At 30.9% G+C, this 18,100-nt stretch overlaps 2 protein-coding genes and 2 long non-coding RNA genes across 5 annotated transcripts; 1 reads left to right on the top strand and 3 right to left on the bottom strand.

The window, feature by feature from the left end:
- Window positions 1–5,310: 5,310 nt before the first annotated feature.
- Window positions 5,311–11,634, bottom strand: LOC125210344 (uncharacterized). The gene is made up of 12 exons (XM_048109906.2): window positions 11,589–11,634; window positions 11,048–11,170; window positions 10,909–10,959; window positions 10,729–10,809; window positions 10,507–10,629; window positions 10,340–10,417; window positions 10,076–10,243; window positions 9,825–9,927; window positions 9,489–9,581; window positions 8,477–9,399; window positions 7,168–8,385; window positions 5,311–6,977 (listed from the first exon to the last, which is right to left on the bottom strand). Exons 1-12 carry the CDS (start codon window positions 11,632–11,634, stop codon window positions 5,311–5,313), a joined length of 4,674 nt encoding a protein of 1,557 aa, XP_047965863.2.
- A 472-nt stretch (window positions 11,635–12,106) lies between these two features.
- Window positions 12,107–17,399, top strand: LOC125216923 (uncharacterized). Its single transcript, XR_007175509.2, has 5 exons — window positions 12,107–12,365; window positions 12,473–12,578; window positions 12,672–12,756; window positions 16,933–17,054; window positions 17,132–17,399. It is a non-coding gene; the product is annotated as an uncharacterized LOC125216923 (long non-coding RNA).
- On the bottom strand, window positions 13,363–15,003 carry LOC148924238 (uncharacterized). 2 transcript variants are annotated; one of them, XM_089058018.1, is made up of 5 exons: window positions 14,881–15,003; window positions 14,635–14,807; window positions 14,446–14,560; window positions 14,064–14,357; window positions 13,363–13,989 (listed from the first exon to the last, which is right to left on the bottom strand). In XM_089058018.1, exons 1-5 carry the CDS (start codon window positions 15,001–15,003, stop codon window positions 13,648–13,650), a joined length of 1,047 nt encoding a protein of 348 aa, XP_088914144.1. In that variant the 3' UTR covers window positions 13,363–13,647. The 2 variants fall into 2 exon arrangements, with proteins under 2 accessions (XP_088914144.1, XP_088914145.1); XM_089058019.1 differs by having other exon boundaries at window positions 14,635–14,792.
- LOC125199878 (uncharacterized) lies at window positions 15,151–15,587 on the bottom strand. Its single transcript, XR_007172637.2, has 3 exons — window positions 15,514–15,587; window positions 15,294–15,415; window positions 15,151–15,216 (listed from the first exon to the last, which is right to left on the bottom strand). It is a non-coding gene; the product is annotated as an uncharacterized LOC125199878 (long non-coding RNA).
- Window positions 17,400–18,100: the final 701 nt, after the last annotated feature.

Raw genomic sequence — 18,100 nt, 5'->3', positions numbered from 1 at the left:
TAGTAATGCAATTTAGAGCAGAATTGTAAATGTGTGAGAGAGACAAGAGAGATGATTTTTCATTTAATATAAATTGACTAAATTATCTACCAAGTGAAGAACAATATAAAAAGATCAAAAAAGTCATGAAATAGCACAAAGTCATTCCAAATTACCACCATACCCTCAAAATAAAATTATTTCTTTTTATGATTTATTCCCAAAACTATAAATTTTCTATTTTAGGATTTTCTTACTCTCTATCAAAGTGAGACTTATTTTTTCCTAACACATTTTCACTTTCTATATTTTTCTTACTTTATTAATTTTTGCGTTGTTTAAAAAATTCTTATTTTTATAAAATGTAGGGAATAGATCAAAGTTCAAAGATGTGATATTATATTTTTAAAATATGTGAACAACAAATAGCAAAATTATATAGACTAAATATATAGATAGAGTACAAAATTGATAAAGTAAAATATAAATATAGAAAAAAAGTAATTGCAGCTTTATACGTCTCATTAAAGAGATCACTTTATTATAAAAGTGGACCGTTCAAAATGAAAAATACAATTATTAATTATAGACTAAATATTACTTCCTCCGTTCATCATTATAAGTCACATTCCTTTGCTGCTTGAGTTTTATGAATGTTAAAAAAAGTAGGGGTTCCAAGTTTTAAATAATATATGAGTGCAATAAGTTAGTGGAATGTGAGACTTTATTACCATTATGGTAAAAGTGAACTGAGACTCTTATACATTGACGGACTAAAATGGAAAAAATGAAACTCTTATTCACGGACGGAGGGAGTAATACTCCCTTCGGTCCCTATTAAATGTATCATATTTCCTTATTTAGACAGTCTCCAATAAATGTTTCATTTTAATTTTACTTATTTTGGTAGTGGACCCTACATTTCAGTAACTCATATCACTCACATTTTATTATAAAAATGATATGTAAAAGTAGGACTCACATTCCGCTAACTTTTTCTATTCACTTTTACTAGCAAAGTCAAACAATTTTTTAAAATATGCACCAATCAAATACTACCATTTAATAGGGACCGGTGGGAGTATATATGAATTTAATTTCATACATTAGATTTTTGTCTCCATGTAATCATACCGTTTTAATTTGTTGCATATCGGACAAACTTCATTGACTAAAGTCAACAATATTATTCTTTAGGTTCAAAGATGATGTTGTAGTTATAATCTTTGAAATTTTACTCTTATAAAAATGATATGTAAAAATATGACTCACATTCCGCTAATATTTTCTATTCACTTTTACTAGCAAAGTCAAACAATTTTTTAAAATATGCACCGATCAAATATGAGATACTACCATTTAATAGGGACCGGTGGGAGTATATATGAATTTAATTTCATACATTAGATTTTTGTCTTCATGTAATCATACCGTTTTAATTTGTTGCAGATCGGACAAACTTCATTGAATAAAGTCAAATTGTTGTTATTCTTTAGGTTCAAAGATGATGTTGTAGTTATAATCTTTGAAATTTTACTCTTATAAAAATGATATGCAAAAGTAGGACCCACATTCCGCTAATTTTTTCTATTCATTTTTACTAGCAAAGTCAAACAATTTTTTAAAATATGCACCAATCAAATATGAGATACTACCATTTAATAGGGACCGGTGGGAGTATATATGAATTTAATTTCATACAGTAAATTTTTGTCTTCATGTAATCATACCGTTTTAATTTGTTGCAGATCGGACAAACTTCATTGAATTAAGTCAAATTGTTGTTATTGTTTAGGTTCAAAGATGATGTTGTAGTTATAATCTTTGAAATTTTACTCTTATAAAAATGATATGTAAAAATATGACTCACATTCTGCTAATATTTTCTATTCACTTTTACTAGCAAAGTCAAACAATTTTTTAAAATATGCACCGATCAAATATGAGATACTACCATTTAATAGGGACCGGTGGGAGTATATATGAATTTAATTTCATACATTAGATTTTTGTCTTCATGTAATCATACCGTTTTAATTTGTTGCAGATCGGACAAACTTCATTGAATAAAGTCAAATTGTTGTTATTCTTTAGGTTCAAAGATGATGTTGTAGTTATAATCTTTGAAATTTTACTCTTATAAAAATGATATGCAAAAGTAGGACCCACATTCCGCTAATTTTTTCTATTCACTTTTACTAGCAAAGTCAAACAATTTTTTAAAATATGCACCAATCAAATATGAGATACTACCATTTAATAGGGACCGGTGGGAGTATATATGAATTTAATTTCATACAGTAAATTTTTGTCTTCATGTAATCATACCGTTTTAATTTGTTGCAGATCGGACAAACTTTATTGAATAAAGTCAAATTGTTGTTATTCTTTAGGTTCAAAGATGATGTTGTAATTATAATCTTTGAAATTTTACTCTTATAAAAATGATATGTAAAAGTAGGACTCACATTCCGCTAATTTTTTCTATTCACTTTTACTAGCAAAGTCAAACAATTTTTTAAAATATGCACCGATCAAATATGAGATACTACCATTTAATAGGGACCGGTGGGAGTATATATGAATTTAATTTCATACAGTAGATTTTTGTCTTCATGTAATCATACCGTTTTAATTTGTTGCAGATTGGACAAACTTCATTGAATAAACTCAAATTGTTGTTATTCTTTAGGTTCAAATAGGGATGTCAATGTGCCCGCAACCCGTGGGCTGGCCCGAATAGCCCGCTAAATTTATAGGGTTAGGGTCGGAAATTTCTAGCCCGATAAAAATAAAACCCGATAAGCCCGCACCCGATTAACCCGCAACCCGTTAGGGCCAGACCCGAAAACCCGGTAAAATTTATAAGTATTTTTCAATTTTTTACTCCTAATTCTACACTTTGTTGACTAATTTTATGACATAGATAACTAAAAAAAGATAACTTTCAATTTTATGATAAATATATAAATTATACTCTATATTTAATTTTTATTAATATAATAATTGTTAAATAAATTAATCTCACTAAAAGAATATTTAAATTTTTAACATGCATCATAATTTCACGAAATATCACAAATATTAGTATATTATGATTGAGTTTAAGCATGTATATCAAATTTATCATAATTAAATATTTTATATTTTATAAATATAATTAATTTTCATCATGATTTATTGGATTGTTCGAGCCTTAACCTTATCCAGGGACGGAGCCGGGAAATTATAGGCGGAGGGGCAAAATATTAATATATAAATAAATAAATTAATTCTAAAATATAATAAATTAAAATATATTATAAATATAATGGAAATAATTTGGGTAACGGGGGATGGAGAGAGCCTTTGCCTCCTCAGTTGTAAATTAAAGGACGATAAATTACATAAATCAGGTTTTTTCTATTTTCTAAGGTGTGAGGCAGTGTGTATTTTAGCGGATTTGGAGGAGGGGCAAGTAAATATTTTTTATTTTTAATGTAGAGGGGCAAATTAGTGTGAAGATGTAGTATATTAGAATAAATAATAATATATATCTATATGGAAAATTGAGGTGGGGCATTTGCCCCCTCTAGTTATACACCAGATCTGTCCCTGACCTTATCGATAGCAACCCGATTAACCCGTCGGGCTAGCCTGAAACCCGAGCTTTTAGGATTAGGGCCGAACTTTTACAACCTGAAAGAAATCATAACCCGGCAAGTCCACCCGATGGACCCGCAACTCGATGGGTCGGCCCGATTGGCATCCCTAGGTTCAAAGATGACGTTGTAGTTATAATCTTTGAAATTTTGAACAGCCTTACAAGTTAAAAGTAAAAATTAAAATTGATGTAGATGCTTAGAAATTAACCATTGTTGAATAAACACGATTTTGAACAGGGTGAAACAATCCATATACTATTCCTTGTTTACAATTAAATCCACGAGTTATAATTTGGTAATTTTTGGTAATTCTATAGCCAGTTAGACTTTATAATTAACTTCCCTATATATTAATATATTATGCGGTTACATAAACTATTAATGCAATTGTGCTCTTCAATTTAAATTAAATGAATGTGTTCTTATATTGAAATAAGATATGTGACGGAACCAAAAATTCGAATAAGTCGGTGCTGAATTTTAAATAATAACAATAAGTTGGAATACTACTCGCTCCGTTCCATAGTAGTAGAGACATTTCTTTTTGACACAGAGATTAAGAAAAATTGTGTTAAGTAAAGAAAGAATAAAGTAGGAAATGAAAAAGGTAGAGAGATGAAGAGAAAATAAAATAGTAAGAGAGAGTAAAGTAAGTGAGAATAAATGTGTTTACTTTTACTAAAAAAAGTGAAATGAGTTCACTACTATGAAACGTACCAAAATACTTTGAAACAAAGGAGTATTTAATTTTATGTACTATCTTATATATTTATAATTATTATGAAATCTTAGACGACAACCGTAAATAACAAAAGTTCAATAAACCTATATTATCAGATTCATATATGTCATAGTAGTATAACATAAATTATAATTCATATATCAATATAATTTCTAAAATTGTAGTTCAGAATCAAATGATTAAATAAAGTTCAAAGGCTCGATTTACTAGTATAAGTAAACAATTTATTTTCAAATTAATTGAAAATAGTAGATACTTTAATTAGATATGACTCAATATAGTTTTGTAAAAAATAAGCCATTTTTTAAAAGACTGAAGTACTTATATACTTATAGCATTAGTCAAGGCCATCATTATTTATTATATCCGAAAAGTAAAAAGTAGCCCAATAATAAAGTAAATAGCCCAAATATTATGCCCAAGTCTGTCTTATCCTTCCTTTTTCAATCATTTACACAAAATTTAAATTTGAAAGAATATTTTTATCCACTTAATCTTTTATATTTATAACATTTTAATTAAAAAATACCTCTAAATAGTTAAGTTCTATTTCACTCTCATTTTGTTTAATACTATCATTCTTGATTCCCTCCACGTTCTCTTTTTCCGCGCCATTTCACCATTGGCCCTGAACCCTACCGCCATTATGTCCATCGTCCCTCTTTATGATACTAGTCATCTCCCGCGCGTTGCGCTGCTGACAAACTTTTTCTATCAATTGCGTTAGTACATAACTTTGAGTTTATGATAACCATTTGTTTTACAATGTTATAAAATTTTAGAATATTCAATTTAATGAGATGAAAAATATATTTAAACTGAGAGACTTGGAGCTAGATAACAAAACAGAACCTAAAGATTGCTACACAAAACAGAAAGAACACAGGAAGACTTTTCTTTGTAAAATATACATAGGTCATTACAGTGAATAAAATATAAAATACATTATACATTGCGGAAAACTTCTTTGTACACTACATTGTCAGTAACATCACAATGTTCATCTTCATTTCCACATACTAAAATTTTCAAACCCTTACGACTTGTAACCCTTGAAATAGCCACATAAAGTTGACCATGGCTAAAAACTGGTTTCTTCAAAAATAAACCAACATGGGATAAGGATTGCCCCTGACTCTTATTAATGGTCATCGCATAAGATACAATCAATGGGAATTGCCGTCGTTGAAACTTGAAAGGCAACCTGATATCAGAAGGGATTAGGCATAATCGAGGCACCAAAACAAAATCTCCAGCACAACAACCTGTAAGAACTTTTGCTTCCAAAACATAATTTCCAAGTCTAGTAATAACCAACCTAGTACCATTACACAATCCAACATTATGATCAATATTTCTCAACAACATCACTGGAGTGCCTATCTTGAGATGTAATTCATGATTTGGAATACCAGAACATCGTATCCCATTCAACAATTCTGGAGTATGAATCTCATCTAAAATACCAGAACGTGCACTACATTGCACTGCACTATCAGCACTTAGATAAATTCGATCCTCCAAACCACTTTGAGCCATCATATACTGATTTATCATTTCAACAACTTCTAAAGTCGGTGCTAATATAGCTCGATCTTCTAAATAAGACACATCCTCAACATTTTGTTCGTATGTTGGATAAGTTGAAGAAACAATACTCCGCAAAGGATCACCATTACATTCCAACAACAAATCTGTCGGAATAACAACTTGTCCACATCCATCAGTACAATCACCAATAACACCATCACCAACACCTATCAGCCATTCACAAAATTCTCTTAATTTTGAAATGTGAATATCAGAATCAGCATTCAACAATCTCATGTTTTTTGTTAACCTCAACACCTTGCAATGATCCCATATATAAGATGAATTAATAGTAGCATTAACAACATCTTGTCTACCACCTCTAGGAATAACTGGTAAGATTTGACGAAAATCACCACCAAAAACAACTGTTATACCTCCAAAAAGTTTTTGTGACCCATCATCCATTTCTGTTGAGGAATGCTTCAGATCACGGAGAGTTCTATCCAAAGCTTCAAAACAATGCTTATGCATCATTGGAGCTTCATCCCAAATAATAAGTTTAGTCCTGATGATAAGTTCAGCAAGTGGACTTCCTTGGTTAATACTACAAAAGGAATCTTCATTTAAACTTAATGGAATTTTAAACCGAGAATGAGCGGTCCTTCCACCAGGCAACAACAACGATGCTATTCCACTCGACGCAACATTCAAGACAATTTCTCCCTTTGAACGGATAGCAGCTGACAAAGCTGACCACAGAAAAGTTTTCCCAGTCCCACCTGAACCATATACAAAAAATGTCTCTCCAATACCTGAATCAACTGAACTGATTATAGAGTTATACACATGACGTTGTTCAGCATTAAACTTAGAGAGATAAACTGCATGCTCTTTAGCTAAAGCTTCTCTATCATAAGATAACTCCTCCATTATCAATCGATTCTGAGCAGGTTGAAGATATTGTTCAGATGGAAATGGCATTGATTCAAAATCATGTAAACTTCTCCCCAACTGCAACAACTTTTTTTCAATCTCAACTAAAGCAAAATTTCGAATTTCCATTTCACTCATCACCAATTCTGAAAAAAAAAGGAACTGTTACATGATGAATAAAATAAATCAAGTAAATAATACTCTAGTAACAAATATTATCGATCAATCAAGTAAAATGAACTATTACATGATGAATAAAACAAATCAAGTAAATAATACTCCAGCAATAAATCAAATAAATCAAGTACAAAATAAGTAAATCATAACAAATATTACCTGGATGTTTAAACAACATACGTTGTCTATAAAGAATGTCATCCGACAATAAACTCCAGCAACTATTCCAAACAACTTCAGGACGACTAATAGAATCAGAAGACAACAATGTCACAAATAAAACTCTTAGTGCAGCAGCAGATGCCCAATTACTTGCCTCTATAATTCCATTAATATACTCCTTATCATCATCCAACAATCCCAATGCATAACATGCATCTCTAAAACTATTATGCTGAGCACCATTAACAAATCTCAAATCCTCATAGCAAGTAGCTCCACGGATGATATTCAAAAGCAATCTCATATAATATAAATCACCTGAACCTGGAGGAACAAAGCGCAACCTTCCAATGGCAAATCCTTGCTTCCGTGGTGTCCACTCCCTTTTTTTCTTTTTCCAAACAAATTTAGTTGGGAATTCTGGGTAAGTCAGCAGCCTAGCATCAGGATATTTCTTATTAGCTTCAAACCAAGCTAAAAACATACTTTCAGTAACAGTTTCACGGCTCATAACATCATCTAAATTCATTGACTCATCATATATAATATGCTGCTCATTTGGCAAATGAAATCCTAATCCCTCCACGGCAGGATCCCTGTACTGTATTTCAAATCCAAAAAGCCTCCATGCAGCTTCACATGGAGAAATATATCTACAATCATAATACATCTTAACTTCATCCACTTCTTTAACAGAATCAGCATCTGATGTAGAATTATAAAATGCAGCTGTTACTCGATCATTACCTTTGTTAACATACTTAAACAAATACTTGATGGATTGAGATTGATTACACCATTCAACATTAATGTGGGCTCCATACTTCATCAACAAATACCGATTATGAGGCACAATATATCGATTATCTAAAGGTATACCACTCTTTAAGATAATTCGACCATTATTTCTTCTTCTATAGACTGCATATCCATATTCATCAACTATTGTAGCATCTCTATAATTCTTTGGGAAATATTTAGTACAACGACGCTCAGACATGCAAGGAGAATTAGGTCTTACTATGCCACATGGTCCATGCACCATAAATTCACTCACAACTTTATAGTAATCTGGATCAGCTTCAGGATCCGGAATTTCAGAAGAAATAATTTTATTAATGTCTGCAGGTTCTGGATATTTATTAGCCTTTCCCAAAAACAAAAGAATATGCGCATGCGGCAAGCCACGTTTTTGGAACTCCACAGTATATATAACTGCACAAAACAAATTAATAAATTAAAAAAATATAAATATGAAACTGAAAACATTTTTAAAATATAAATACAAAAACGAACATAAAATTACCTGCTACGACATCCCCAAACAATTTATTACGTCGGAAATCTGCAATCATATTGTCTAGTTTCGCCTTAAATATTCTACAAACGATATCAGGACGATCTTCATGCTTTAAACCTCGACTCTGAACATACCTCAAAATTTCAGGCCATTTAGGATTGCAAGTGAACGTAATAAACAAATCTGGATATCCAGCCCATCTACAAATAGCCATTGCATCCTGATAACTTTGAATCATATATCGAGCACCACCAGTATAACTTGATGGCAAAATTACTCGCATCCCTAACCTAGAACCATCAGTTTCACCACTTAATAAAGCATCAGCCAAACCTTTATACAAATCACAACGTAAAGTCTTCTGGTGAGAACGCACATACTTCAATCGGCCAGCTTCTACCATTGTATACGCATCAACTATAAATTGTTGGAACAATCGCCGAGAAGATAATATTAAAGACATGGAATTCAACCTATCATGCAAATAATAGGAAAAATATTCCTTTGGGCTAATTTTTTTGCGAGCAAACCCCAAACTTGCTTTCGACTCATAAAATGGTATATCGTCCCTATAACCATCTTCACCATACGGATACAGCAATGGGTATTGTAGAGGAAGATAAGCTGGATGCAATTCGTCAATCCGTTTCAGTTGTCCACTGCGATATTCAACTATGATATCCCTGTCACATATATTTTCATCAAGATCACCAACAATTAATGCAGCTACTTCAGACGCAACTGGCAAATTATATCTCCTCCCATCTCTCCCTCTTTTGCCAATCAATCTCAACTTCACAGAGTCATCACTGTCAACCAACTTTTCCTTGGCCATTCGAAATGACTTCACTAAAGCATTATGCTCATCAAGCATTTGTTGAATCTCCAAAACTATTTCCGAATGCAATGAACTTAATTTGTCTTCCTTCCTGTTAAGATAATTATTAACTACAATAAATTATTTTACAACAATTGATTAATCATGTAAAAAAAATAAAATAGATAAAAAAAAACATACCTGACAGCCGATATGCGATTATTCACTTCATTCTCCGTGTCATAAATGTACAACTGAGCAAATTTGGGCCGACAATCTTTTAGAGGCATCATACTACCAATAAGATGATAGTTTTGACCATGCAAACGAAAAATTGAAGGGCCTTGTCCAACATTAATGCTACTATCTATTTTCCCACCCATCGAAGTGAATCCAAACATGCTATTATAGGAACGAATATTTTGCTGATAATGTTTACTCTTTGTGTTACCTCCAAAGAATAGCTCCCGAAGAAGTCTAGGCGGATCCACAAACTTTGCAAGTTGTATTTTTCCATTTACACAACAAACAGAATACCTTGGATTTTTAGCTTTAACGGATTTCCTCAATCGCTCATCATACCAAAAAATAGCACTACAATGTGAACAAACATAATTTGGATCACCAATGTCCAAATATCCTGAAAAAACAAAGAAGACTCTTGTTAAAACAACAAATGAAAAACAACCAAGTAAAATCACAAATACAAAGTTAAAAATATTCACAATTTTAAAATACAAAAATAAACATTCAATAATAAATAAATAATAAAACAAATATAAAAAAACCTGCTTCAGATGCAAAAAGAGAATTTTCTGTCCCGACAGAAATAGTAGACTTAATTTCTTTTGAGGTAGAAGCACATGAATTTCTTACCAAAATAGCATCAACACCATTCTGTAAATTCATACTTGCTGATGCTATATCACATTCATTCAATTTTGTAATTTCATCACCTACGAATAAATAAGAAAAAAAAATCTGAAAAATTTAACTACATATACAGTAACACAAAAAAAAAGACTAAACTTATACAAATATTCAAAAATTACCACTCATAACAACAGAATTTTGGTAATCTCCAACTACAGTTTCTTGTTTGATTTCTTTCAAAGCAGATATACAGACATCTGCAATGAACAGAGTTAAATAATGTTACTATTAGTAATGCCAAAACACAATAAATGTTAAATTTTTGAAACATACTATAAAAGCCTACCATTTATAAGAGCACAATTTACAGAAGCCATTGTAAATTTTAGATTGCCATCAAACAATTTAAACTTTTTATTAGGCCTCCCTTCACAAACATCCCATGTCTGAGGTAATAACGAAGATACACCTACAAAAAATTTGAAATAACATTTATGTAGGACTATAAAAGATATAAGAAATAAAATAGAAATAAGTCCTCCAAATGCAAATAGATTATCATCACAACCTTTGAAAGTTTGAAAAATATCTTTTGACATAGTGGCACCATGCTCTCCTTTCTCAACATCAGCAAGTTCATTTACAGCACCTACAGTTAAAATAACAATAATAAAAAATGTTTAATTTATAATAACAATAAATATACTATGAATATGAGGCATAACATAATATAATTGTCATTTTACACCTAAAACAGTAGATACTTGATTGATCTCAACCAATGCAGAAGTCTTAACACCTACAATTAAATAAAAAAAATTAGTATCATCATTAATAATTAATAAATAAAATAAACAAAAACTATAAAACATAATAAAAAAAAATACCATTAAAGAATACATCATTCTCAGAGACCATTGTGAAGTTCAAACCACCATCAAACATTTTAAATTTTCGATAACCCATTCCTTCCCCAATATACAAACTCGTAGACACCAACGAAGATCCACCTACAAATAAACCATTCCACAGAATATCAATTACTCAGTCATTTGTTCCACAATTCTATATATGAAACCGCAATTTTCCAACTTACAAAGAGTAATCACCCATAAAACTACTATTCCCCTCCAGAATTTCTTGAAAAAATTGAAAAATCACCGGGAAAAACTCACAAAAATTTACTGCATGATTAAGCATACAATAAGAAACATTCGAAATTAGGATTGATCTACAGTTTCAACTCAACTCTAACTACACAACGCATTTCTCCAAATTGCAAACAAATCTGATACAATCAACTCAAAACTGATACAATCTGATACAAATCTAGTACAATCTGATCCAAAATAATTGCAGCACCACAAAACATAAATATGCCGAGGTTTTACTAAAAACTTGAATATCAATTCTCTATGAGATATATACCTGATACATTGTTGATATCTGCAAAAATCTTGCTACCAAGCTTCATAGATTTCTGAATTTTTTTCATCCCTTTATTTTGTTTCTTCGCGATGATAGTTTCGACAAAGAAAGAGTGTTATTTTCTGTGTGGAATTTTTAATTGTACACGATTATACAAGGAGACACACCACTTTATCTGACATTACTTTTATCCATAAGTTAAGAAGGTTACACCAATTTATCTAATACTACTATCTTGTATTCATATTAATAATATTGGTACATCCTTCGAGAACATCAATGGAAGCCCATTGTAAAATTTAAACCACTATAAAAAACCAGGAGTAATATTTATTGTTAGTACATCCTTCGTGAACATCAAATTTGGACAAATAATCAACAACTTTCAAACCAATACAATAAATATGGACAAATTTTCATTAAATAGACACCAACTACCAACATGACATCATTAATTAAAGCATTATATAAAATAATATTTTAGAGTTTCCAATCAACTACACAGACACAACCTCTCCTTCTCAAGTTCTATGAGCAGCTGCGCAATCTCATTTTCTCATTCACAATTACAAAATCAGCAATTTGCACTTCCAGAAACTTCTATCCCGTGATCAAATTCCTCAAACAACGTCAACAAAATACTCAAAAAAACCACTTCAATAGAGGAACATGCAACCACATTATAAGTTTCGCAGTATTACTCTCAAATCTGCTAGAATCCCAACCAAAAACACAATTGTGCATCCCATACCTAGCTTGAGCCACAGAATCAGAAAGGTGAGTCAAACTCAAATACGCTACTCAAATTCATATTTACAATGTCTATTATTTTGATATGATAATTACTAACAACTTTTCCGTTTGAATATACAAACAATTTGCAGACATCTATTTAGAATGATGCAAAATTTGGAAGACGGTGAAAGAAATTGTAAGATAATAGATCTTATAATTTCCACATTCCAGAAGACAATGAAAACCATAGAAAAGGTATTTTTTTTTTAAATTTTAAATCTAAATTAATAAATTTTTTGTTCTGTAAATAATATTTAAATTTTTTTATGCCCAACATGACCAACACAGCACCAAACCACACAAATAAAGCAACAAAGGAAGATACCAATTTGAATATGCTTGCATGCAACATATGGAAGACAGATATGCAAAGGTAATATAGTACTTCCAATTTCAAATATCAAATTATATAATTACCTGATACATTAAAAGTTTCTGATAAGACTCCACTTTGCAAGCTTGAATGATTTTTGAATTACTTTCATTGTATGATTCTCTTTCTTCTTAATGATTAAATATGATATTCTATCTTCAAAAACTTGACTTTCAATTGATTATCTATTGTGAGGAATGTATCTTTGACATGAATAATGCAAGTAAATTAGACATTATAAATAGATAACAATATAACTTAACTGCACACTCCTCAGACAATACCCTGAGGATAAAACCTTTTATGTAATCACTTATTCAATGGAGTGACGTTATGAAATGAACAACATAAAAATATTAATTACAATGTAGTTAATAATCCCTTCAAATATGTTATACTATAAATATTAAAGAAAAATTAATCAAGCTATGAATCTTCATCAGGAAAATTGAACTAATACTTATTTATAATAATCATATCTTCTAATAAAATTATATTTACCAACAAATCAGACAAGGGAAATAAAAGCAGAATAAGCATCGAAAAAAATATGAAACATAAATAATTAAACTCAACTGCCAATATTTACATAAGTTCAAGCAGGAGTTACATAATAAGTCATGAGCCTAAAAGCGAACTTACTCATCTTGCTTGACTTCTATTTCCCAACAGAAGTCAATAACAAAACATAATCTAAAGATGAGTAATCCATGACACAACCAACATACATAAACCTACAATACTACATACTTCCTTGCAACTCATCTTTCTTGACTTCCATTTCCCAATGGAAGTCAAGATCAAAACAGAACCAAAAGATGAGCAATCTAAGACACAACCAACATACATAAACCTACAATACTACATACTTGGCCTTCACCAACACCAGCATCAATCAGTGGGCTCTAGCTTCACAGCAACCAACTTGTTCTTGGAATCTTTCACACTTCCTTCAAAATCACCAACCAACTTGCGCTTAACCCCAGGAGTGGTCTCAATTTCTTCTCTTTTCAGCTTCCCACTTTTCTTTCTCTCAACGGATGGACAGACATCATGGAACACATCCAAGTTGATAACCAGATCATCCTTCATGACACAGTTTGTAGAAGGCACATCCAAATCCATAACCACATTTTCCTTCATGCCATCATTCATTGAAACATCATCCAAATTTACCACCAAACAATTCTTCACACCACTGCTAGAAGGAGATAAAAACTTATCGCCAAACACCTAATATTAAAATATGAAAGTAAGATTAATATCTCACAATAATATACTATACAAATTTCAAATATATAAAATACCTTAAGAGAATCAACATCACTTCCCAAGTCAGGAAAGTCAACAATTTGAGAGAGGGTGCTGCACTCATTAAGATACATATCTTCATAAGTTGCTGCAGTTTTACTTGCTTCAAGATTTGCAACCACATTGACAGAATATTTCTCAATCAGAGCAACATCAGTAATAACTTTCTTCACATTATAAGACTTTAGATGAAGAAAATCATCTTCATTCCTAAGAGCAACCTTAAAGAGAAATATCTTTCCAACAACACAATCCTCAATCTCTTTAGGCACATTATTTGGTGATACAACCTATTATGTTAAAAAAACATGTCAAAATTTTTTTTTAATAAGAAATATGAACAAACAGAGTATAAAAAATCATAACATTTGCAACCACCTGTGCACAATCAAGCTCAGAAGCTTTTTTTTGTAGAATTTGCACACATTCTTTGTCCCACAAAACTAACTCCGCAGTGCTAGTTCCATCAAATACTTCAAATTTCAGCATATACCTATAAAAACAAAATACGATTATCAACCATAAACACATCAACAAACATAAACACAAGTAGTCTTTATTTACTACCTCATAATTCCAGAACCATCAAACTTGGAACATCCAGTACAGTGAAACTCATTGCATGTCTTCTCCACTTTTTTACCACACTTTTGGCAACATATGTAAAACCATTCCCCATAGCAACTGACTGACTCTACCCTTGCACAAATCCAATAAGTTCCATCCTGGCCAGCCAATAACTATAAATAATTTAAACTGATAGAACATTGATTACTTAATAAAAAACTAAAAAATTAAGAACCACAGTGAAACCTCAAGACAGAATAGTGTATCAATGCATTTGATACATCCAAAACTGAAAGATTCATCCATAACCATGGGCTTATCATATTTCAGTGAATCTGGTAATCCAAGACTGAAAGAATCATCAGACATAATCCTACATAAAAAATAGAAATTAAATTAAAAAATACATTAAAAAATTTTAAAGCACATAAAATTATGACAAAATACTTAACTATTAATTGAATATTGAATGTAGAATATAAACCATATAAATCACCTTTGCCTTAAACTGATTTATAACGCTTATATCTTTGTTCAAGCACACCTTGGAAGCATTGTAAACAGTCCCACATCGTATTTGACCTATAATAAGAATAGATGTACATATATTAGTAAAAAAGTAATCAAACATATGATTTATATAATAAAATAAACTTTACCATTAAATCTAGAAGCCTTGCAGAACTGCACCAATACAATTGGAACTATCATCTGCGAATCACGCTGGCTCAAAAATGCATCAACATTTTCACCCCAAAGAGCACAACGCATAGCAACATGACTGACATGAAAATAAGTTTATAATCAAAATATCATCTAATAAATATGCATAACATAAATATATTCTCAATTTATAAGTTAAACACAATGTAGTTTTACTTCTCATCCTCCAAGGCCAATTCCAAGAGCCTTGAACGGGGATCATCAACTACCTTAGAACATCCTTTCACAACTCCAACAACATCTACAATGTTAATATTACACAAAATATTAATGATTAACAAATCAAGAAATAATTTTGACTGGAGAAAAAAAAAGGAAAAAAAAAAGATGAATATAAAAAACATACCAAATAGAGGACAACTCTCAACTTCTGAGAGGTTTGCAATATCATCGATACTCATTATATTAAAGGGATAGCAACAGAACATAGGATCTTCAATTTTAGTAATCATAGTTTTTTCATAAATTTGTATTTTGTAGTCATGGCTTGTGGTTTTATATATTCGTGGACTATTCTTCACGAAAAAGTTCTGCATCAAATATATATCCCCTTCATTGATTAGACGGCCTTTTACATGAACTACACTTTTTGGGAATGTAACATGAATCTTTACACCCTGTAAAAAATTAATCTGTCAAAAAATTTCTTCAAATAATAAAAAAGTTCATTGTCATAATTATATATAAAAAAATATATAGTAATATACTACTATAACTTTACCTCCTCGTCATGCATGATACACTCCAATGGAAGCGCTTCAGCAGTCCTGCTAGCCCAATATGTATTGTAAGAATGCACACATCGAACTTTAATACGTTGAGTCACACTTGCTTTAGTTAAATTTCTCAGCAAAGTAACAACTTGAGCCATAATTTCCTTTCTTCAATGGAAAAACTGAAATCATAAAAGACAATGTTATTAGTTTACATTTTATAACTACAAAAGAGTTGAACAAAACTGAAAAAAATAAATTAAACACCTGTTGATGGTGGAGAGATGATGATGAATAAGCCAACTATCAGCTATTTATAGAAGAAATTCTGTGTGAAATTTACATACACACCAAAAGATCCACAATATTACACGTTGGTTAATACACATCAAACGTGTAAATATATTGATAAACCACTAACACTCTAATCAATATACAAGCAAACTGCCGCCCAAAACCTATCTGCTCTGTCTTTCAGAAATTCATTCAGTCGGCTATGGCGGCTAGGACCTAATAGATATATAAATATTTTAACCTAATAAATCATGTTGGCCCGAATTGATATTTAAACCTAATAGATATAGATATTTTAATGCATTTCGTTCATTTCCTAAATATGCTTTTTCTTTCCAATTTGATAAATTCTCACTCCAATTAAGAAAGTCAAATGCTCCTATAATTTATCAATTTTAAAGTTATTGCCAATCACTTATTAATGTTCTTCATTTTACAAAATAGTTGGAATTGGCCTTGGAGGATGAGAAGTAAAACTTCATTTTGTTTAACTTATAAATTGAGAATAAATTTATGTTATGCATATTTATTAGATGATATTTTAATTATAAATTTATTTTCATGTCAGTCATGTTGCTATGCGTTGTGCTCTCTGGGGTGAAAATGTTGATTCATTTTTGAGCCAGCGTGATTCGCAGATGATAGTTCCAATTGTATTGGTTCAGTTTTGCAAGGCTTCTAGATTTAATGGTAAAGTTTATTTTATTATTTAAATCATATGTTTGATTACTTTTTTACTAATATATGTACATCTATTCTTATTATAGGTCAAATATGATGTGGGACTGTTTACAATGCTTCCAAAGTGTGCTTGAACAACGATAAAAGCGTTATAAATCAGTTTTGGCAAAGGTGATTTATATGGTTTATATTCTACATTCAATATTCAATTAATAGTTAAGTATTTCCATCCACTCAATTGTCAATCACCCAAATTAAACTCAATTAGTTAGTAGGGTTTTTTTAAGTGGAACTTGTATTTATTTGTTGGTGGAAAGAATAAATTGGATTTTGAAATACATTTAATTAAAAAAAATCAACTAATCACACTTTTGGATTAGTCTTGCACCTGATTTAACTTTAGGATGATTGATTGATTAAATTTCCAGCTTTAATATTGGGAGGGATGGAAGTATTTATTGTGTATTATCTGGAAATTATGTATTAACTGGTAATTGTGGATTATGATTGATTGAGAGAGCTTCTTTTGTGTAAGTGTTAGAGTTTGTATACTAGAAATCACGTTTCGAGTGATTGAATACTGTAAAACTCTTATTTTATTTTCCAATGAATAAAACAGATTATTTTTGTCATAATGTTGTTATGTTTTACATTTAATGGATGTTAATGCATGTTTAAATGTATAAGTTAACTTAACAAAGTCTAAGTCTTTGTTTTAGTAGACCGGTTGTGGGCGTCGTCCACTTTAAGGTAATACGGTCAGTTCTAAACAAAGAAAAATATGAATTTCACAACCTAGATGGAATTAGACTACCCATCGAGAAAGGTTGCAATGTCAGTCCGTATATTTCTAAGCCTTACTGAAATAAGATGACATTGGTGTGGTATAGCACTGAACGGATCTAACAGCAAGACTTGCCTTGGGCTATCTACTGAAAGGCGAGGTCTTGATAAATATTTATTTCTTAATCAATGTAGGTTAGCATTGAGCATACGGTATTGATTATGCATTGCTTTGACTTATCAAATGGTGCGGGTTTTTCGTAGCCCAATTA

Source organism: Salvia hispanica, chromosome 5 (genome assembly GCF_029641045.1).
Source record: "Salvia hispanica isolate PSC_SH4W2 chromosome 5, Shi_PSC_v1, whole genome shotgun sequence".
Classification (NCBI taxonomy): Eukaryota; Viridiplantae; Streptophyta; class Magnoliopsida; order Lamiales; family Lamiaceae; genus Salvia; species Salvia hispanica.
Note: the sequence above shows the minus strand (reverse complement) of the source record. Positions and strands in the feature narration are given on the sequence as shown.

Excerpts from the sequence above, each read along its gene's own strand:
- LOC125210344 (XM_048109906.2), bottom strand. The coding sequence starts at position 11,634 with ATGAAGCTTGGTAGCAAGATTTTTGCAGATATCAACAATGTATCAG. Across the intron at positions 10,960-11,047 it reads GAATGATGTATTCTTTAATG|GTGTTAAGACTTCTGCATTG; the intron begins GTATTTTTTTTT and ends ATTTAATTGTAG. Across the intron at positions 8,386-8,476 it reads GTTTGGGGATGTCGTAGCAG|TTATATATACTGTGGAGTTC; the intron begins GTAATTTTATGT and ends TGTTTTGTGCAG.
- LOC148924238 (XM_089058018.1), bottom strand. The coding sequence starts at position 15,003 with ATGTCTGATGATTCTTTCAGTCTTGGATTACCAGATTCACTGAAATAT. Across the intron at positions 14,561-14,634 it reads GATGGTTCTGGAATTATGAG|GTATATGCTGAAATTTGAAG; the intron begins GTAGTAAATAAA and ends TTGTTTTTATAG. Across the intron at positions 13,990-14,063 it reads GTGATGTTGATTCTCTTAAG|GTGTTTGGCGATAAGTTTTT; the intron begins GTATTTTATATA and ends TTTTAATATTAG.